This window comes from Gossypium hirsutum, chromosome D02 (assembly GCF_007990345.1).
Source record: "Gossypium hirsutum isolate 1008001.06 chromosome D02, Gossypium_hirsutum_v2.1, whole genome shotgun sequence".
NCBI lineage: Eukaryota > Viridiplantae > Streptophyta > Magnoliopsida > Malvales > Malvaceae > Gossypium > Gossypium hirsutum.
Window position 1 is genome coordinate 56,831,380 of NC_053438.1, and position 22,536 is coordinate 56,853,915.

Sequence of the window (22,536 nt, forward strand, 5' to 3'; positions counted from 1 at the left end):
ATTTAAATTTTGAGTTTCGTAACTCAAGTTATAATTAAATTAGTGACAGTTGCGCAGGTGGACAGTGTTGTTATGAACAGTGAATTTAATTTTAAAAGCAAATTTTTATGCTCCGAATCGGTAAGTTAAATTGGATGACATCTCGTACTCGATTCCGGAGATGGTCTCGGGTAAGGGGTGTTACATTTAGTGGTATCAGAGCTACGGTTTAGTCGATTCTCGGACTAACGTAGCGAGTGTAATAGACTATCTATACATGCCATAATTGAATAATGATAGTGTGACGACTCCTGACATCTTAAAATGTTTTTTTTATAGTAATGGATTCTAACCGAGATACAGCTGATGATGCTCAAAGTAATGTGCCTGTTGAAAGTCGATTCGAGACTCAGGGTCAAGGAGATGAGGCTCGAGAAGCTTTTCTCCAAATGATGAACAATTGGTACACTGAGTTTGTTAGAACTAATCCTAATGCTCAACCTCCTCCGCCCCTCCTATTCCTCAAGCTGTTCCCATAGCTCCTCAACAAACTGAAGTGTTAAAATTGTCAAAGCCTCCAGTGGACAAAATTCGAAAGTATGGAGCCGAAGAGTTCCGAGCTAATGTAAATGATGATCCTGAAAGAGCAGAGTTCTGGCTTGATAATACTATCAGAGTGTTGGATGAATTATCTTGTACTCGAGAAGAAAGTCTCAAATGTGCTATCTCATTGCTGAGGGATTCGGCTTATAATTGGTGGAAAACTTTAGTGTCAGTGGTGCCTAAAGAGAAAGTTACATGGGACTTCTTTCAAGAAGAATTCCGGAAGAAGTATGTGAGTCAGCGTTTCATTGATCAAAAAAGAAAAGAGTTTCTTGAATTGAAACAAGGGCGCATGACGGTAGCCGAATATGAGCGAGAATTTGTCAAATTAAGCAAGTATGCCCAAGAGTGTGTATCTAATGAAGCTACATTGTGTAAAAGGTTTGAAGATGGATTAAACGAGGATATCCGATTGCTAGTGGGAATTCTTGAAATTAAAGAGTTAGTGGTACTAGTTGAAAGAGCTATCAAGGCTGAAGAATTGAGCAAAGAGAAAAGAAAGGTGGAAAGTGAAGCAAGAGATGAAAGAAAAAGATCAATGGGCAAGCCATTTCAGTCTCAAGCGAAGAAGTTTAAAGAAATGAATACTCGATCGAATGTTTCTAGTGTGAATTTTCAAAGAGATCGAGGAAGACAATATTCAGGTTCTAAAGCTCAGGCAACTTCTATGGCAAGTACAGGTAGTGTTAAACCTACTAGACCGGAATGTCAACATTGTGGAAAACGACATTTGGGGGAATGTTATTTAATCAGCCGAGCTTGTTTTAAATGTGGATCTCAAGATCATTTTGTGAAAGATTGTCCGGAAAGAGAAGAGATAGAAAAGTTTCAGAATGTGAGATCGAGCAGTGTGACTACTAGAGGAAGACCACAGAGAAATGTGGGGATTGGAACTAGTGGTAGAGGCGTAACAAAAGACACGACTGTAAGATCTGAAGTGGGAGCTCCAGCAAGAGCTTATGCCATCCGAGCTAGAGAGGAAGCATCTTCTCCTGATGTGATCACTGGTATATTTTCTCTTTACGACACTAATGTTCTTGCATTGATTGATCCTGGTTCTACTCACTCGTATGTATGCATGAATTTAGTGTCTGATAAGAATTTGTGTGTTGAATTGACTGAGTATGTGGTTAAAGTGTCGAATCCTTTAGGCAAGCATATGATAGTTGATAAAATATGCAAAAATTGTCCTTTGATTATACAAGGTCAGTGTTTCCCTGCCAACTTAATGTTGTTGCCATTTGATGAATTTGATGTTATTTTGGGAATGGATTGGTTGACATTACATAAGGCCAAGATAGATTGCAGTCAGAAAATTCTTGAGTTGAAGTGTGGTAGTGGTACAGTTCTTCGGGTTGAAACAGATAAGTCAAATGTGATGCCAATTGTGATTTCTGCCATATCTGCTCAGAAATGTTTGAAAAATGGTTGTGAAGCATATCTTGCTTATGTGTTGAACACAAAAGTGTCTGAAATAAAGATCGAATCAGTGCCAGTGGTATGTGAATATGTAGATGTGTTCCCAGAAGAGTTGCCAGGTTTGCCTCCGATTAGAGAAGTAGAGTTTGGTATTGAAGTAATGCCAGGTACTGCTCCAATATCGATTGCTCCCTACAGAATGGCACCAACTGAATTAAAAGAATTAAAAGTGCAATTACAAGAGCTGACAGATAAAGGATTTGTTAGACCAAGTTACTCTCCGTGGGGTGCTCCCGTGCTATTTGTGAAGAAAAAGGATGGGACATTGAGATTGTGTATTGATTATCGTCAACTTAACAAAGTGACAGTGAAGAATAAGTATCCATTACCCCGAATAGATGACTTGTTTGATCAGTTAAAGGATGCCACAGTGTTTTCCAAAATTGATTTGAGATCCGGATATTATCAATTGAGGGTTAAAGAGTCAGATGTGCCAAAGACTGCTTTCAGAACCCGATATGGCCACTATGAATTTCTTGTAATGCCTTTTGGTCTGACTAATGCTCCAGCTATTTTTATGGATTTGATGAATCGAATTTTCCGGCCCTATTTGGATAAATTTGTTGTGGTGTTTATAGATGATATTCTTATTTATTCCCGAAGTGAAGCCGAGCATGCTGAACATTTAAGAATTGTGCTACAAACGCTGCGAGAAAAGAAATTGTTTGCTAAATTTAGCAAAAGTGAATTTTGGCTTAGTGAAGTTGGATTTTTGGGGCATATTGTCTCGGGAGATGGCATTCGAGTGGATCCGAATAAGATATCGGCAATAATTGAGTGGAAGCCTCCAAGAAATGTATCTAAAGTTAGGAGTTTTCTGGGCTTAGCCGGATATTATCGTCGATTTGTAGAAGGTTTTTCGATGATAGCTTTACCGATGACAAAATTGTTGCAAAAAGATGTTAAGTTCGAATGGACCGAGGAGTGTCAACAAAGTTTTGAGAAATTAAAGAAGTGTTTAACTGAGGCACCAGTGTTAGTGCAACCTGAGTCAGGAAAGGAATTTGTTGTTTATAGTGACGCGTCACTAAATGGGCTTGGATGTGTATTGATGCAAGAAGGAAAGGTGGTAGCGTATGCTTCTCGACAATTGAAACCGCATGAACGAAATTATCCTACCCATGATTTAGAGTTGGCTGCTATTGTCTTTGCTTTGAAGATTTGGCGTCATTATTTATATGGTGAGAAATGTCGTGTTTTTACAGATCATAAAAGTTTGAAATATGTTATGACACAAAAAGATCTAAATTTGCGGCAAAGAAGATGGTTGGAATTGTTGAAAGATTATGAACTTGTGATAGATTATCATCCGGGAAAAGCTAATATAGTTGCTGATGCTTTGAGCAGAAAGTCTCTCTTTGCTTTGAGAGCTTTGAATACGAGATTAACATTGACTGAAGATGGATCATTGTTTGCAGAGTTAAAAGCTAGACCATTGTTTCTTCAAGAAATTTGTGAGGCTCAGAAAGTGGATAATGAATTGCAAAGAAGAAAGACTCAGTGTGCAGTGGACAATAATTCTGATTTTCAGATTGATTTAGATGGATGTTTAATGTTTCGTGATAGAATATGTGTTCCGAAAAATGTTGATTTAATTCAGAAAATTTTGCAAGAAGCACATGATAGTCATTTGGCAGTTCACCCCGGTAGTGTAAAAATGTACAATGATTTGAAGAAATTTTATTGGTGGTCGGGTATGAAACGGGATATCTCCGAGTATGTGACAAAGTGTTTAGTGTGCCAACAAGTAAAAGTTGAACACCAAGTACCTTCAGGATTATTTCAACCTATTATGGTGCCCGAGTGGAAATGGGATAGAATTACTATGGATTTTGTTTCTGGATTGCCATTGTCACCGAAAAAGAAAGACTCAATTTGGGTTATAGTTGATCGATTGACTAAGTCGGCTCATTTCATTCCTGTGCGAATGAGTTTTTCACTTGATAAGTTAGCTGAATTGTATATTGCTGAGATAGTCCGATTACATGGTGTACCTATGTCTATTATATCTGATAGAGATCCACGATTTACTTCAAGGTTTTGGAAGAAATTACAAGAGGCATTGGGTACTAAATTGAATTTTAGTACAGCATTCCATCCCCAAACCGATGGACAGTCTGAAAGAGTAATTCAAATACTCGAAGACATGTTGAGATGTTGTGTTTTGGAATTTGAAGGTAATTGGGAAAGATATTTACCTTTGGTGGAATTTGCTTATAATAATAGTTATCAGTCAAGCATAAAAATGGCACCTTATGAAGCGTTGTATGGACGAAAGTGTCGGACTCCATTATATTGGACTGAACTTAATGAAAATCAGTTACATGGAGTCGATTTGGTAAAAGAAACCGAAGACAAAGTGAAGATAATCCGTGATTGTTTGAAAGCTGCATCGGATCGACAGAAGTCGTATGCGGACTTGAAAAGAAAAGAGATTGAGTTTCAAGTGGGAGATAAAGTATTTTTGAAAGTGTCTCCATGGAAGAAAATTTTGAGATTTGGCCGTAAAGGCAAATTAAGTCCAAGATTTATTGGTCCGTATGAAGTGATAGAAAGAATTGGTCCAGTGGCTTATCGATTGTGTTTACCACCGGAATTGGAAAGAATTCATAATGTGTTTCATGTTTCTATGTTGAGGCGATATCGATCGGACCCATCACATGTGATTTCACCGACTGAAGTGGAAATTCGATCGGATATGACATACGAAGAAGAACCGATTCGAATCTTGGCACGAGAAGTGAAACAGTTGAGAAACAAAGAAATTGCTTTAGTGAAAGTGTTATGGCAACGACATGGGGTGGAAGAGGCAACATGGGAAACCGAGGAGGCTATGAGGAAACAGTATCCCAACTTATTCACTGGTAAGATTTTCGGGGACGAAAATCCCTAAGGGGGGAGAATTGTGATAGCCCGAAATAGGGCCTAATCGGAATAGTGGTTTCGTAACCACAAATCCGAAGTGAAATAGTTTAATTTTATAAATTTTTATTAGTTACTGATTGATTGAAATATTGTGTGAAAATATGGATAGGAAATTTTAATACTTTAGTGCTTAATTGAAATTTTAGGACTAAATTGAGAAAAATGCAAAGTGTGTCTAATTAGTGATTAAATGACTTAATTGAATTATTGCATGAAATTGGAAGTGTTTATGTGGCAATTAGACCATAAATTAGTGTTATGGACACAAAAGGGTATTTCTAGAAAAATATCTAAGTAATGGGTCAAGGGCATTTTTGTCCAAATTGGGTAAAAGACAAAATAAAAAGAAAATAAGTGTCCATCTTCTTCAAAAAAATCAGAAGCTTGCTGCCGAAAGTTTCAGGTTACCATAGTTAAGGGTTTTGATTTTCCTAAGCTCAATTATCAAGAAAGAAGAAATAGTGCAAGTGATCGGGGAAAAGAGAAAGTTATCGACTAAATTACAAAAATAGTCGTTTTGCATCCGAGGTAAGTTATATGTAAATAATAGTTATATTTGTATAAATTGTGAATTATATTTGATATGTGAATTAATATTGAATGTGGAAGGAAAGTTGTTCATGAATTATTCAAGTGATAAAGTGTTGAAAATAAAGTGTTAAGTGTAAATTCCCGGTTGAACTTAGGAATAGAATTGGATACAAGTGACATGTCACTAGAGACCAGTGTTACAGTGTTACAGTGAGTCCCGGGTGCTGGGTGATCTAGCATGTGTTGCAGACACCTGACAGCTTGTGTGAGCAGACCCGTGGACATTTCCAGTGTTATTGATCAGTGGTAGCTTCGGCTACATTTCAGTGGTAGCTTTGGCTACATCCAGTGGTAGCTTCGGCTACATATCAGTGGTAGCTTCGGCTACATATCAGTGTGGCACTTATGTGCTAAATCTCTACGTATCCGTGTATATTCCAAGTGTTCAACGGGATTAATAATGAATTAAAGTGAATATGAAATGTTAAGTGTGAAAATGTATATGCAAGTGAATTGGTAAGATTGTGTATGTGTAAGTGATTGAAATTGCTAAGAAATATTTTGATTAGTTATATGTTAAAAGTGTTAATTATTAATTGAGTAATTATTGTTTACATGTAACTTACTAAGCTATTTATAGCTTACACATCTCTTTCTTTCCTTTGTTTTATAGTGATTTGAACTTGATCGAATAGTGGACCGTCGGAGCTCGTATCACACTATCATAACCATCTCGGTATTATGTGCTTTTCAAAATGTTTAAACTATGGCATGTATAGAGTCTTAATCATTTTGAGCATGTCCAAATGATATGGCTAATGTTAGCTATTGAAGTAGTTATTAAAGAATATGTTTTGGAGTTATGTATGTTTAAATGGTAACTAATTCAAAGAAGCAGTTTCTTTGACAGCAGCAGTGACGTGAATGTGAAAAATCACCATAAATAGTAGAAATGGAATTAGAGGGTGAATGATATATAGAATTAAAGCTTATCAAGTCTATTTTTACATGAAAGAAACGGTGTAGGCAAAGGAATTTTATATTTTGAGATATTTAAATTTTAGTGAGACAGGGTCAGAATGGTTTTTGAAGTCCCCTGTTCTAACTTTAGAAAATCATTATAAATTGTACAGAAATAATTATAGGTCATAATTTATATGTTTAGATTCCTTAGTGAGTCTATTTTCAAAATAAATTAATGGTAACCTTATATGAATTCTGTACAATTAGATATTTGATTTTTAGCGCCAAGAGGTCAGATCTGTCGAGCTGTGAAACAGGGGATACTTTAATGAATAAACTGTACTAATGTGCTAAGTCAAAAATTCTGAAACTTTTATGGTAAGTAGGAATATGAGTCTAGTTTCACGGAAAATTTACGGATTTAAATTTTGAGTTTCGTAACTCAAGTTATAATTAAATTAGTGACAGTTGCGCAGGTGGACAGTGTTGTTATGAACAGTGAATTTAATTTTAAAAGCAAATTTTTATGCTCCGAATCGGTAAGTTAAATTGGATGACATCTCGTACTCGATTCCGGAGATGGTCTCGGGTAAGGGGTGTTACATTTAGTGGTATCAGAGCTACGGTTTAGTCGATTCTCGGACTAACGTAGCGAGTGTAATAGACTATCTATACATGCCATAATTGAATAATGATAGTGTGACGACTCCTGACATCTTAAAATGTTTTTTTTATAGTAATGGATTCTAACCGAGATACAGCTGATGATGCTCAAAGTAATGTGCCTGTTGAAAGTCGATTCGAGACTCAGGGTCAAGGAGATGAGGCTCGAGAAGCTTTTCTCCAAATGATGAACAATTGGTACACTGAGTTTGTTAGAACTAATCCTAATGCTCAACCTCCTCCGCCCCTCCTATTCCTCAAGCTGTTCCCATAGCTCCTCAACAAACTGAAGTGTTAAAATTGTCAAAGCCTCCAGTGGACAAAATTCGAAAGTATGGAGCCGAAGAGTTCCGAGCTAATGTAAATGATGATCCTGAAAGAGCAGAGTTCTGGCTTGATAATACTATCAGAGTGTTGGATGAATTATCTTGTACTCGAGAAGAAAGTCTCAAATGTGCTATCTCATTGCTGAGGGATTCGGCTTATAATTGGTGGAAAACTTTAGTGTCAGTGGTGCCTAAAGAGAAAGTTACATGGGACTTCTTTCAAGAAGAATTCCGGAAGAAGTATGTGAGTCAGCGTTTCATTGATCAAAAAGAAAAGAGTTTCTTGAATTGAAACAAGGGCGCATGACGGTAGCCGAATATGAGCGAGAATTTGTCAAATTAAGCAAGTATGCCCAAGAGTGTGTATCTAATGAAGCTACATTGTGTAAAAGGTTTGAAGATGGATTAAACGAGGATATCCGATTGCTAGTGGGAATTCTTGAAATTAAAGAGTTAGTGGTACTAGTTGAAAGAGCTATCAAGGCTGAAGAATTGAGCAAAGAGAAAAGAAAGGTGGAAAGTGAAGCAAGAGATGAAAGAAAAAGATCAATGGGCAAGCCATTTCAGTCTCAAGCGAAGAAGTTTAAAGAAATGAATACTCGATCGAATGTTTCTAGTGTGAATTTTCAAAGAGATCGAGGAAGACAATATTCAGGTTCTAAAGCTCAGGCAACTTCTATGGCAAGTACAGGTAGTGTTAAACCTACTAGACCGGAATGTCAACATTGTGGAAAACGACATTTGGGGGAATGTTATTTAATCAGCCGAGCTTGTTTTAAATGTGGATCTCAAGATCATTTTGTGAAAGATTGTCCGGAAAGAGAAGAGATAGAAAAGTTTCAGAATGTGAGATCGAGCAGTGTGACTACTAGAGGAAGACCACAGAGAAATGTGGGGATTGGAACTAGTGGTAGAGGCGTAACAAAAGACACGACTGTAAGATCTGAAGTGGGAGCTCCAGCAAGAGCTTATGCCATCCGAGCTAGAGAGGAAGCATCTTCTCCTGATGTGATCACTGGTATATTTTCTCTTTACGACACTAATGTTCTTGCATTGATTGATCCTGGTTCTACTCACTCGTATGTATGCATGAATTTAGTGTCTGATAAGAATTTGTGTGTTGAATTGACTGAGTATGTGGTTAAAGTGTCGAATCCTTTAGGCAAGCATATGATAGTTGATAAAATATGCAAAAATTGTCCTTTGATTATACAAGGTCAGTGTTTCCCTGCCAACTTAATGTTGTTGCCATTTGATGAATTTGATGTTATTTTGGGAATGGATTGGTTGACATTACATAAGGCCAAGATAGATTGCAGTCAGAAAATTCTTGAGTTGAAGTGTGGTAGTGGTACAGTTCTTCGGGTTGAAACAGATAAGTCAAATGTGATGCCAATTGTGATTTCTGCCATATCTGCTCAGAAATGTTTGAAAAATGGTTGTGAAGCATATCTTGCTTATGTGTTGAACACAAAAGTGTCTGAAATAAAGATCGAATCAGTGCCAGTGGTATGTGAATATGTAGATGTGTTCCCAGAAGAGTTGCCAGGTTTGCCTCCGATTAGAGAAGTAGAGTTTGGTATTGAAGTAATGCCAGGTACTGCTCCAATATCGATTGCTCCCTACAGAATGGCACCAACTGAATTAAAAGAATTAAAAGTGCAATTACAAGAGCTGACAGATAAAGGATTTGTTAGACCAAGTTACTCTCCGTGGGGTGCTCCCGTGCTATTTGTGAAGAAAAAGGATGGGACATTGAGATTGTGTATTGATTATCGTCAACTTAACAAAGTGACAGTGAAGAATAAGTATCCATTACCCCGAATAGATGACTTGTTTGATCAGTTAAAGGATGCCACAGTGTTTTCCAAAATTGATTTGAGATCCGGATATTATCAATTGAGGGTTAAAGAGTCAGATGTGCCAAAGACTGCTTTCAGAACCCGATATGGCCACTATGAATTTCTTGTAATGCCTTTTGGTCTGACTAATGCTCCAGCTATTTTTATGGATTTGATGAATCGAATTTTCCGGCCCTATTTGGATAAATTTGTTGTGGTGTTTATAGATGATATTCTTATTTATTCCCGAAGTGAAGCCGAGCATGCTGAACATTTAAGAATTGTGCTACAAACGCTGCGAGAAAAGAAATTGTTTGCTAAATTTAGCAAAAGTGAATTTTGGCTTAGTGAAGTTGGATTTTTGGGGCATATTGTCTCGGGAGATGGCATTCGAGTGGATCCGAATAAGATATCGGCAATAATTGAGTGGAAGCCTCCAAGAAATGTATCTAAAGTTAGGAGTTTTCTGGGCTTAGCCGGATATTATCGTCGATTTGTAGAAGGTTTTTCGATGATAGCTTTACCGATGACAAAATTGTTGCAAAAAGATGTTAAGTTCGAATGGACCGAGGAGTGTCAACAAAGTTTTGAGAAATTAAAGAAGTGTTTAACTGAGGCACCAGTGTTAGTGCAACCTGAGTCAGGAAAGGAATTTGTTGTTTATAGTGACGCGTCACTAAATGGGCTTGGATGTGTATTGATGCAAGAAGGAAAGGTGGTAGCGTATGCTTCTCGACAATTGAAACCGCATGAACGAAATTATCCTACCCATGATTTAGAGTTGGCTGCTATTGTCTTTGCTTTGAAGATTTGGCGTCATTATTTATATGGTGAGAAATGTCGTGTTTTTACAGATCATAAAAGTTTGAAATATGTTATGACACAAAAAGATCTAAATTTGCGGCAAAGAAGATGGTTGGAATTGTTGAAAGATTATGAACTTGTGATAGATTATCATCCGGGAAAAGCTAATATAGTTGCTGATGCTTTGAGCAGAAAGTCTCTCTTTGCTTTGAGAGCTTTGAATACGAGATTAACATTGACTGAAGATGGATCATTGTTTGCAGAGTTAAAAGCTAGACCATTGTTTCTTCAAGAAATTTGTGAGGCTCAGAAAGTGGATAATGAATTGCAAAGAAGAAAGACTCAGTGTGCAGTGGACAATAATTCTGATTTTCAGATTGATTCAGATGGATGTTTAATGTTTCGTGATAGAATATGTGTTCCGAAAAATGTTGATTTAATTCAGAAAATTTTGCAAGAAGCACATGATAGTCATTTGGCAGTTCACCCCGGTAGTGTAAAAATGTACAATGATTTGAAGAAATTTTATTGGTGGTCGGGTATGAAACGGGATATCTCCGAGTATGTGACAAAGTGTTTAGTGTGCCAACAAGTAAAAGTTGAACACCAAGTACCTTCAGGATTATTTCAACCTATTATGGTGCCCGAGTGGAAATGGGATAGAATTACTATGGATTTTGTTTCTGGATTGCCATTGTCACCGAAAAAGAAAGACTCAATTTGGGTTATAGTTGATCGATTGACTAAGTCGGCTCATTTCATTCCTGTGCGAATGAGTTTTTCACTTGATAAGTTAGCTGAATTGTATATTGCTGAGATAGTCCGATTACATGGTGTACCTATGTCTATTATATCTGATAGAGATCCACGATTTACTTCAAGGTTTTGGAAGAAATTACAAGAGGCATTGGGTACTAAATTGAATTTTAGTACAGCATTCCATCCCCAAACCGATGGACAGTCTGAAAGAGTAATTCAAATACTCGAAGACATGTTGAGATGTTGTGTTTGGAATTTGAAGGTAATTGGGAAAGATATTTACCTTTGGTGGAATTTGCTTATAATAATAGTTATCAGTCAAGCATAAAAATGGCACCTTATGAAGCGTTGTATGGACGAAAGTGTCGGACTCCATTATATTGGACTGAACTTAATGAAAATCAGTTACATGGAGTCGATTTGGTAAAAGAAACCGAAGACAAAGTGAAGATAATCCGTGATTGTTTGAAAGCTGCATCGGATCGACAGAAGTCGTATGCGGACTTGAAAAGAAAAGAGATTGAGTTTCAAGTGGGAGATAAAGTATTTTTGAAAGTGTCTCCATGGAAGAAAATTTTGAGATTTGGCCGTAAAGGCAAATTAAGTCCAAGATTTATTGGTCCGTATGAAGTGATAGAAAGAATTGGTCCAGTGGCTTATCGATTGTCTTTACCACCGGAATTGGAAAGAATTCATAATGTGTTTCATGTTTCTATGTTGAGGCGATATCGATCGGACCCATCACATGTGATTTCACCGACTGAAGTGGAAATTCGATCGGATATGACATACGAAGAAGAACCGATTCGAATCTTGGCACGAGAAGTGAAACAGTTGAGAAACAAAGAAATTGCTTTAGTGAAAGTGTTATGGCAACGACATGGGGTGGAAGAGGCAACATGGGAAACCGAGGAGGCTATGAGGAAACAGTATCCCAACTTATTCACTGGTAAGATTTTCGGGGACGAAAATCCCTAAGGGGGGAGAATTGTGATAGCCCGAAATAGGGCCTAATCAGAATAGTGGTTTCGTAACCACAAATCCGAAGTGAAATAGTTTAATTTTATAAATTTTTATTAGTTACTGATTGATTGAAATATTGTGTGAAAATATGAATAGGAAATTTTAATACTTTAGTGCTTAATTGAAATTTTAGGACTAAATTGAGAAAAATGCAAAGTGTGTCTAATTAGTGATTAAATGACTTAATTGAATTATTGCATGAAATTGGAAGTGTTTATGTGGCAATTAGACCATAAATTAGTGTTATGGACACAAAAGGGTATTTCTAGAAAAATATCTAAGTAATGGGTCAAGGGCATTTTTGTCCAAATTGGGTAAAAGACAAAATAAAAAGAAAATAAGTGTCCATCTTCTTCAAAAAAATCAGAAGCTTGCTGCCGAAAGTTTCAGGTTACCATAGTTAAGGGTTTTGATTTTCCTAAGCTCAATTATCAAGAAAGAAGAAATAGTGCAAGTGATCGGGGAAAAGAGAAAGTTATCGACTAAATTACAAAAATAGTCGTTTTGCATCCGAGGTAAGTTATATGTAAATAATAGTTATATTTGTATAAATTGTGAATTATATTTGATATGTGAATTAATATTGAATGTGGAAGGAAAGTTGTTCATGAATTATTCAAGTGATAAAGTGTTGAAAATAAAGTGTTAAGTGTAAATTCCCGGTTGAACTTAGGAATAGAATTGGATACAAGTGACATGTCACTAGAGACCAGTGTTACAGTGTTACAGTGAGTCCCGGGTGCTGGGTGATCTAGCATGTGTTGCAGACACCTGACAGCTTGTGTGAGCAGACCCGTGGACATTTCCAGTGTTATTGATCAGTGGTAGCTTCGGCTACATTTCAGTGGTAGCTTTGGCTACATCCAGTGGTAGCTTCGGCTACATATCAGTGGTAGCTTCGGCTACATATCAGTGTGGCACTTATGTGCTAAATCTCTACGTATCCGTGTATATTCCAAGTGTTCAACGGGATTAATAATGAATTAAAGTGAATATGAAATGTTAAGTGTGAAAATGTATATGCAAGTGAATTGGTAAGATTGTGTATGTGTAAGTGATTGAAATTGCTAAGAAATATTTTGATTAGTTATATGTTAAAAGTGTTAATTATTAATTGAGTAATTATTGTTTACATGTAACTTACTAAGCTATTTATAGCTTACACATCTCTTTCTTTCCTTTGTTTTATAGTGATTTGAACTTGATCGAATAGTGGACCGTCGGAGCTCGTATCACACTATCATAACCATCTCGGTATTATGTGCTTTTCAAAATGTTTAAACTATGGCATGTATAGAGTCTTAATCATTTTGAGCATGTCCAAATGATATGGCTAATGTTAGCTATTGAAGTAGTTATTAAAGAATATGTTTTGGAGTTATGTATGTTTAAATGGTAACTAATTCAAAGAAGCAGTTTCTTTGACAGCAGCAGTGACGTGAATGTGAAAAATCACCATAAATAGTAGAAATGGAATTAGAGGGTGAATGATATATAGAATTAAAGCTTATCAAGTCTATTTTTACATGAAAGAAACGGTGTAGGCAAAGGAATTTTATATTTTGAGATATTTAAATTTTAGTGAGACAGGGTCAGAATGGTTTTTTGAAGTCCCCTGTTCTAACTTTAGAAAATCATTATAAATTGTACAGAAATAATTATAGGTCATAATTTATATGTTTAGATTCCTTAGTGAGTCTATTTTCAAAATAAATTAATGGTAACCTTATATGAATTCTGTACAATTAGATATTTGATTTTTAGCGCCAAGAGGTCAGATCTGTCGAGCTGTGAAACAGGGGATACTTTAATGAATAAACTGTACTAATGTGCTAAGTCAAAAATTCTGAAACTTTTATGGTAAGTAGGAATATGAGTCTAGTTTCACAGAAAATTTACGGATTTAAATTTTGAGTTTCGTAACTCAAGTTATAATTAAATTAGTGACAGTTGCGCAGGTGGACAGTGTTGTTATGAACAGTGAATTTAATTTTAAAAGCAAATTTTTATGCTCCGAATCGGTAAGTTAAATTGGATGACATCTCGTACTCGATTCCGGAGATGGTCTCGGGTAAGGGGTGTTACAGGTTCGCATACCAAAGTAACATATAATGTTTACATAAAATCACAAGGCATGAGCTCACATAATAATACTATTACATACTTAGCAAAACTTAAATAATATAACATGGTTGGCAAGCAAGGAGAATTAAAAAAACATCAAATTTTATTCAGGTTGAGAAGAGATTAATAACAACGATTTTACTTAAGGTTCACAGAATGAAAATAAACTTAAACCTTTAAATAAATTGTTCCATTAACTGAATTAAATCGTAATAAGTCTAAACCCACATAAATAAAACCCTATCACCTATTTTCCTAGGTTCGCCGATATCTATTCAGGTATGAGCTTCACGAAGTCATTTACCTTGCCCTTGCCATCCACGACCTACTTACTTGCAAAGTAAGGGAAGAGTGGGTGAGTTCATTGAGAACCCAATGAATAATCAGGAATCAGCAAAGTGTGCTAAAAACACAAAGTTTAAAATAGAAAAAGGACTTAGTCTAAAAATCATGTTGCGTGTCGTGTTGCGTGTTGGGTTCGCAATGCAGGTGCGAGAACCATTTCGTAGATCCTGCTTGTCAAAAAACATATAAGTTTGAAAACAGTTTCGCGTATACCTACTGAAAATCATACTTAAAAACTTAACTTGTACTTGTTTGAAAAAAGATATTCAAATAGCGTGAAACATGCTTACACACTTGTCTTATCAGAATGGCTGAGAAACATAAAACATGTTCTTGTCCACACTTATTAGAATCTATTGGATATGCGAATCTCTTTATAATGCCTCAGAATAACTCAAAGAGTCCTTAACATGTCTCATAAGTGTAGCGCGAAGCAATGCACTCTCCTATACACCAACATGTCCTGTTGAATGGAGCACAGCTCGACATTCCCTTATCTCTCCAAATGTGCCAGGGCCTCAACTCCAAAAGTCACAAAACTTAAAAGCTAGTACTGACAATCCTTTGGTATTCCAATATATCCAACATAAGGGCTCGCAAATAAGAATGCACATAAACTTATCACATAGAGCTAGCATAGGGAGCTTGCTTGAAAAACACTTGTTCAGAGAGCTCGCACCTAAGTGCGTAAAAACACAATTTATAAAATCGTATCTTAAAAGAATATCTTGAAACATAGGCTCACATAGGAGCACACGTAAAACTAATCTTTAAAACATAAATTTAAAAACATGACTTGAAAACTTATCTTCAAAATAGAGTTTCAGAACTTAAAATAGAGTTTTCAAAAAAACTTTGTTCTTGGAGCTTAGTTTGAAAGCCTTAAGTTTTAGAAAAAAAAACATAAAAGTTTGCACACCCATGGCAATTCTTAAGCACTCACTGATTTGACTGAAAAACTAAACAAGTTTGGCTTTTCCCTTGTCCTTACTAGTAGATGGTCGGATTGGTTCACAAAATACATAAACACACGAATTACTTAAACAGACAAAGCTTATAGAATTCACACATGCAAGCGAACCCAGCTTTCTGAACAATCAACCTAAACAGAATAGAGGCTTACCTTGGTTGCTACGAACTTGATTCAAAATAGATACTTGACAACAAAATATCAATAAGAGAATTCTCATGAGTATTACTAGATACACAATATATTTGTTTCCTAATTTGAGTCTGACTTTAGCTTTGACTAGCAAACCCCTAGTTCGCAACTTACCTAGCTAACACCTAGCTTGCTAAACAAACTGGAGAAACTCCAACTTGCCAAATAGACTGGCGAACTCCAGCTCACCAAACAGACTGGCGAACCTGGCTTTCAATGAATCTGGCAAACCCCCTTACCGCAACTTTTTGGCATTTATTGCAACACTGAAACACTAGCGAACTCCTTATCGATACTTTTTTAGCAAACTCCCTAGTTCGCCGAAGCACTAACGAACTCTCACTTGCAAGGCTAAAACTTCTAGACCCGATCTCGGGATGTTACACAAATAACAAACAATAAAGAATCCAACACAATCAAAGAACAAATAACAAACAAAGAACTCAAAATCTTAAAAAAACAAAAACAAAAAAAAGAACCCAATATATTCTCAAATTCAATCTCAGCAACAAACAAATAACCTAACATTTTCAACCCAAAACCATTTCAATTAGAAAAAAATAACAACTTAATATGATAACAAAAACCCAAAATAAGAGCAAGAACCTAAAAAGTTAAAAGAATTTAAAATTATTTGAAAATAAGAAATTTACAACCTAGAAAGAGAGCAATAACTCAAAAAAAACTACAATAATTTAGAAGACCCTAAAAATCCTATGGATCTAATGAACAATAAGGACAATTCCTCTATTTAATTTGTTAACCTGTGACCTGAAAAACTTCTACTAGGCTCCAAGAAAACCAATTCTTTGTTGTTGCATTGGCAACGACGCTGCTATTGCTTCATTTAACTCCTCAACTTGCTCTCAACCTCATTAGAAGCCTCCTTTGCCTTTCATCAACAAGCGAAGAGTATAGTTTAGAAAACTCAAGGATCAAGCATTGATTTTTTTTTGGCTTTAAAGAGATTTTCTTGAAAATACAAGGCAAAATTTGAGAAGACGAGGAAAAGAGAAGTGTTTTGATGGTCGAATTTGTCGGAAAGGCCATTGATGGTGGCGACTCATGGTGACAGCAACTAGGGTTAGAAGAAGAGGAATAAGGAGAGGAAGAAGAGAAGATAGAAAGGAGGAGAAACGGAAAAAAAAAGGAATGGAATCGTGATGAAGAAAAGAGGAACAAGAGATGAAGAAGACAGTGTGATAGCCAAGGTAAGAAAAAAATGAAAAAAAATAAGGAAAAATAAAAAAAAAAAAGAAAAAGAAAAAAGATGTACAAAGAGAATGACACATGGGACCGTACGAGTGGTCAATGTTGCTACGTCAACAAAAAAAGTAATAATATTAGATTCTAGTATTAATATAATTGACCTAAAAAAATTTAGGAACAAAAAAAAATTATAAGTACCAATTTAAGAAATATAGACAAATTTGGATACTAATTTTATATTTAACTTTTTTTTAAGAAAATCCTAATTTTCAAACCTTATTTTTTCAAAGCGAAACGCGTTAGCCCTTTTATGTCTCTTTGTTCCTCTCCTATATGACCATAGTAAGCCAATCAGCCGGACCTTAAGCCACTTTTTCTTTTTTTGGTTGTTTTAGTTAAAAAAAAAACTCAAGAAATGAAAAGAGAAGAGACTACAAAGAATCGGCATTTCCTCGCCGATAAAAGATGGTTTATGCCTATTACCATAGCTGGCTTTATTGCCGGGACGATACTTATCTCGAGCTTCATAAAAACCGCCGATTACTCCATACTATGTTCGCTCGCCAAAACCAGATCCATAGCCGTAGAGGAATACTCCTCCTCGCCGGTCCAACTCCAAGCTATCATCCACTACGCCACTTCATCAATAGTCCCGCAGCAGAACTTCAAGGAGATCTCCGTAACCTTTGACGTACTCAAGAAACGCTCTCCTTGTAATTTCCTCGTCTTTGGGCTCGGCTACGACTCCCTCATGTGGACCTCCCTCAATCCCAATGGCAACACTATTTTCCTGGAAGAGGATCCCAAATGGGTTCAGTCTGTGCTCAAAGACGCCCCGATCCTCCAAGCTCACGCGGTAAAGTACCGTACGGAGCTCAAGGAAGCTGACGATCTACTCATCCATTATCGATCGGAACCGAGCTGTTACCCGTCGAAAGCTTACTTACGCGGAAACGAAAAGTGCAGGCTTGCGTTAACGGGGTTTCCCGATGAGTTTTACGATACCGAGTGGGATTTGATAATGATCGATGCGCCTCGTGGATACTTCCCGGAGGCACCAGGGAGGATGGCGGCGATATTCTCGGCGGCTGTGATGGCGAGGAACAGGAAAGGATCGGGTGTGACGCACGTGTTCTTGCACGATGTTAATCGGCGAGTGGAGAAAGTTTTTGCCGAGGAATTTTTGTGCCGGAAGTACTTGGTGAAGAGCGAGGGGAGACTTTGGCATTTCGAGATTCCACCAGCTTCTAACAGTAGCAGCGATGACAGTGCCGGGTTTTGCTAAAATGCGCCTTTTAAAAAAAATTAAAACAAATCTTATATTTAGTTATTAATAAAATTAATATTTCAATATTAATTTTACTTTGTACTACTACCTGATAAAAGAAAATATGGACGGCGATATTGCCGGAGTTGTAATGATGAGATATACGTTTAATATAATTAAAAGACAGGTGGACATGGTTTAGGGTTGCCACTGCTAAAGTGGTGAGGCAAGTCATTTCACTTTATTTTTTCTCCTCGTACTGTTTAAATTCTTGTCCTAGTTGAGTAAATGAGATAATTTTGGTAAAGTAACATAGTGGTCTTTGGAATATGTTTTGTAAGCAAAGTCATTCCTTCCATCCATCGTGTTGAGCATTTGAAAATGTAATAAAAGTTGTCATATATATCTCTTGATGTTTCTTGGAGATAACTTTGTTTATGGACATTTCTGTTCAATTTTCCTTTGTTTCAGCATATTTCTTATTGTTCTTCATGTGATCACTTAAGTAATACCTCTTGTTGCAAAACTCGCGAGCCAACTTTGTTTTTTTTTTGTTCTTGATTTAGTTACATTAAAAAAATGATGCCCAATAATGGAAGCTAAGACTAATACCTCATTTCTTACCTCAAAGTGTAGCATTAAAAGTTTTGGGGAAAAATTCCCTAATATTTTCCTCCAAATATCCCATACCAAAATAATCCATTAGACTCCACCAAATCTAATTATCTGTTGAAAGGAGGGAAAATAGTGGGTAATATAAGAGAAATAACCAGGGAAAGAGATTGGATGGCTCTCATTTTGATGATGAGATTTTTGAGAGTTAAAAAAGAGATTTATTGTGACTTTGAATGGCGGAAGAAACAAGGAGTAAAAATCACATATCGAGAAGTGGAGAGAAATAGATTATAAAGTTCATTGCTTTTGTTTCAATGGAGATAATCACACAAGAATCCAAGGGTTGAAATGTTGACGTGGCAAGAGATTTGACCCAGGGAAAGACAATTCTTTAAATCCAATTCTATTGTTCAAACATTAAAATGAGTTTTTGAATTGTGAAATTTCAAGGAGATGATGGCGATGAATGAAAAATCAGACTTGCCTAAAGGCTTAAGTCATAGGATGTGGTTGATGAGGCTATAAATGTGAGTGATGATGGTGATAAAGTGAAAGAGAAATTGAGATATTGAATGCAATGTTATAGAGGAGAAGAAAGGATTGCTTGATTTGCAAATCTTTTTGGTATATTTCATCTCCATTTTATTTCAATTATTTGTTATTTATTTGTATATATAATAAAATAAAATAAATTTAAATTATATATTTTTTATTTCATAAATAAAATTTAAATATTTTACATCTATAATTATTTATATTTACATCAAATGTCATTACTGTATCACTTCTAAATTATAATATCATATTTTGACTTAGGGAAAAAGATGTGTGGTCTCTGCCACGCCACTTGATTATTGCAGGCAGGCAGGCAGGCAATAATAAATATCTCCAATATTATGTAGTTTGAAAACCTTACGAGGTATTGACAAAAACAGCCCTCTGAAAAATCTCCAAGAAAATATAGCACACCAACTCTAAGGACTGGATCTGTTTTATGTTTAGACAAAGATAATAGCGATGAATTTTACAAGGAGAATGACAAAATTCATGAGTTTTCAAATTTGCATGTATTATTAATTTGGCATATCTTTTGTCTATTAAAAACTAAATTCGGTTATCAATTTTTTTGAAAAAAATTTAAATTTGACTATTGAGATTTTAAAAGAGTCAATTGTTTTTCAAAACAAAAAAAATGATTAAAATGTTAAACTTTTAAAAATGACAACTTCCATTATAATTAACGTATTTTATGGCTTTTTTTTAATTATGAACTTTTTATAATTTTTGAATATTAGATACTTTTGTATTTTTTAAATTATTTATTAGTGCGACATATATAATAAATAATATCATGTCAGCATAAAATACAAGAAGATTGCTACAAATGTTGTCAGGATAATATGGTTAAATAGATGTTTTAATTAGTATTTCGGTTTAAAAATTTAATTTGGTTCCTTTTAAAATATTAATCATCAAAATTAACTAAAATAATAAAAAATAAACAGCCGTTGAAGTTGGGTGGTCTAGAAACAAAGGGATTGAATATTATTAGGATAGATAGTTCATTCATTAGTCATGTTTCATTGTTTTCAGATTCATGCTTTTTGGATCAATCTGATGACCATATCAGATATACTTTGTACAAATATCTTAAGAAAACTAATAATTTATACTCCTTGTACAAATTTTTTTAGCTTAGATAAAGGACTATAAACCCATAACTCTAGTTCATAACAATTTCGTTTATTATTAGAAACATAAAAGACCCTTTATTAACTGCTATCACCTAAACTAATTAATCCTGTCTTTGGAACATATTTATGTTTCACGAAGTATTCTAAGTATTAGTACATGTTGATATCAATTCCTTTTGGTGCACCATTAGGATTTAACTATACTCTATATTATTTTCACACACACATACACATATATATATATAACTTCATTTTTAGTTTTAGCTCGGTTGGCATTGTTATTATTGTCAATACAGGAGAATATGAGTTCGACCACGCTAAAGCGCATTTATCCTTCTATTTAAGGGTTGAGAAAAGTTATAGGTGATTCTAGTCTGTATAAAAAAACCTTAATTTTTAGTTTCTTAATAAAGTGTATATATATATATTTGTTAAGGGAACTTCCAATTCCTTCTAAAGAAAGTTTTTGAAGTGTCATTTGCCAAGTAACCGATTGAACTCTCAATAATGGTTAGTATTTTACTTGGTGGGATTTTGTCTCCCGTCTCCGCCAAGAGCCCTAAGTGTCCATGGAAGGGAAATGTCTCGGTTGGTGGAGATACAATTTGTAAGGTTCACAGGATAACGGTTAGTAAATGCGTAAAGTTAATTATGTAAATCACCTACACACGGGGGACTTGATCCACCAACCTAAGGGATATAAGGCACTTACCTACAAGTAGGGTACCACTTAAGCTAGGTTGTTCATGTCTCCATACCCAATATCAAGATCAAGTTTCAACAACCATTGAAGTAGACCACATTCATCCAAGATAAAGTCTAAATGACCTTTAGATATAAGCTTTGTTGAAGAAAAGTACCAAAGCATTTCTTTGCATTCAAGAAACTACACGAGATTTTAACTTTCAAGTTTAATAATAAAATTAATTTTATTTGTTTCTAATTTTCCAAATTATTTTGAAAAAAAATGTGTACAAAGTTTATATGTGCCTAATGCCACAATCTTTGCCTTTCATATCTTTTCTTTAAAGATTTAAATTTATCAAAGTTGCAATGGCCTATAAGAAAAACCTCATCAACAATCTAACTCAAGTCTTCTCAAACTCAAAAGTTAGAGGAAAAATATCAACGACTAACACTATTTGCTTGTGGACCATGTGGCTTCTTTGCAAAAGTTCAACAAGCATTGATGGAATGGATGATCAACTTGCTTTAATGATGGCACAAATTGAAAGATTAAGTGAAAATAACAAAATTCCTGTTGGCGAAATTCAATATCAAACTCTTTAAGAAGTTGGTGCAATTTCTACCAAACTTGTCGAAGGACTGCAGAAAGTCTCTTATGCTTAGCTTAAGTGTTAATAAAGAAATTTTTTAAGTATCAATCTAAAGTTGTTTATCCACCTTCATACACATACACAAAGTCATACTCTTAAAAGATTGATTGTCTGAGGATGTTAAAATTTTATTAACCTCCAATGTTCCAACAGTTCGATGACAAATGAAATACATGCCAACATGTTATGCACTTTGTGGAAACCAACAATAACGTTCACATAGATGTAGATGTAACACTCCAAACTCGATTCTTAAAGAGGATCCAAAAATGATGTGTCACTGTCTTAAAACCATTATCTTTAAAAATTGTATCTGGTGTAAACCAATTTACACCACAGTTTAAGTTAGCATGAAATATAAATTATTTTTCATCCAAGGATAAATAAGATAATACACTTTGAAAACCATAAATACTTTACTAAAATTTCATTGGAACCAGAGATTCATGATCATGAGTTTAGATAAAAAAAAATACATTATTCTAAATGTAAATGTCTTGACACCACCCCCATGTTATGCATAATACAAAATATAAGAAGTCTCATGGCGACAATAGTCCTTTAGCGTAGTCTTCAGAGATTCTTTTACTTTGTCAGCAGGCCTGAGAAGGAAAAGTAACTAAGTAAAATCAAAGAACTTAGTGAGTTCTAAAGGAAACATTGCAATAGTCACATATAATTCAAGTAAACCTTTCCAACTTAGTATAGTCACACAGTTCGTCAATTGGCAAATACCAAACACAGATAGGCTATACATAGGACACTATTCCTTGGGCATGTACACTATGCCCATGCAATCATACAGACCACCTTCCTTGATTTAGCCATAAACCCTGGTCCATATTCAGAGCCATATCATTCATTCATTCATTTTCCTTTATCATGAT

General features: G+C 35.3%; 2 protein-coding genes across 2 annotated transcripts; both read left to right on the forward strand.

Annotated features, from left to right (window-relative positions):
- The first annotated feature begins 1,048 nt into the window (after positions 1-1,048).
- LOC121214566 (uncharacterized) lies at positions 1,049-4,674 on the forward strand. The gene is made up of 3 exons (XM_041088342.1): positions 1,049-1,589; positions 3,480-3,615; positions 4,629-4,674. Exons 1-3 carry the CDS (start codon positions 1,121-1,123, stop codon positions 4,672-4,674), a joined length of 651 nt encoding a protein of 216 aa, XP_040944276.1. The 5' UTR covers positions 1,049-1,120.
- Positions 4,675-16,063: 11,389 nt separating this feature from the next.
- LOC107909846 (probable methyltransferase At1g27930) lies at positions 16,064-18,445 on the forward strand. Its single transcript, XM_016837529.2, has one exon. The coding sequence runs from the start codon at positions 17,152-17,154 to the stop codon at positions 18,019-18,021; it is 870 nt and encodes a 289-aa protein (XP_016693018.1). The 5' UTR covers positions 16,064-17,151; the 3' UTR covers positions 18,022-18,445.
- The last annotated feature ends 4,091 nt before the right edge of the window (positions 18,446-22,536 follow it).

Excerpts from the sequence above, each read along its gene's own strand:
- LOC121214566 (XM_041088342.1), top strand. The coding sequence starts at position 1,121 with ATGGGCAAGCCATTTCAGTCTCAAGCGAAGAAGTTTAAAGAAATGAAT. Across the intron at positions 1,590-3,479 it reads TTCTCCTGATGTGATCACTG|AGTTAAAAGCTAGACCATTG; the intron begins GTATATTTTCTC and ends CATTGTTTGCAG. Across the intron at positions 3,616-4,628 it reads GATTTAGATGGATGTTTAAT|TGGCTTATCGATTGTGTTTA; the intron begins GTTTCGTGATAG and ends GAATTGGTCCAG.
- LOC107909846 (XM_016837529.2), top strand. The coding sequence starts at position 17,152 with ATGAAAAGAGAAGAGACTACAAAGAATCGGCATTTCCTCGCCGATAAA.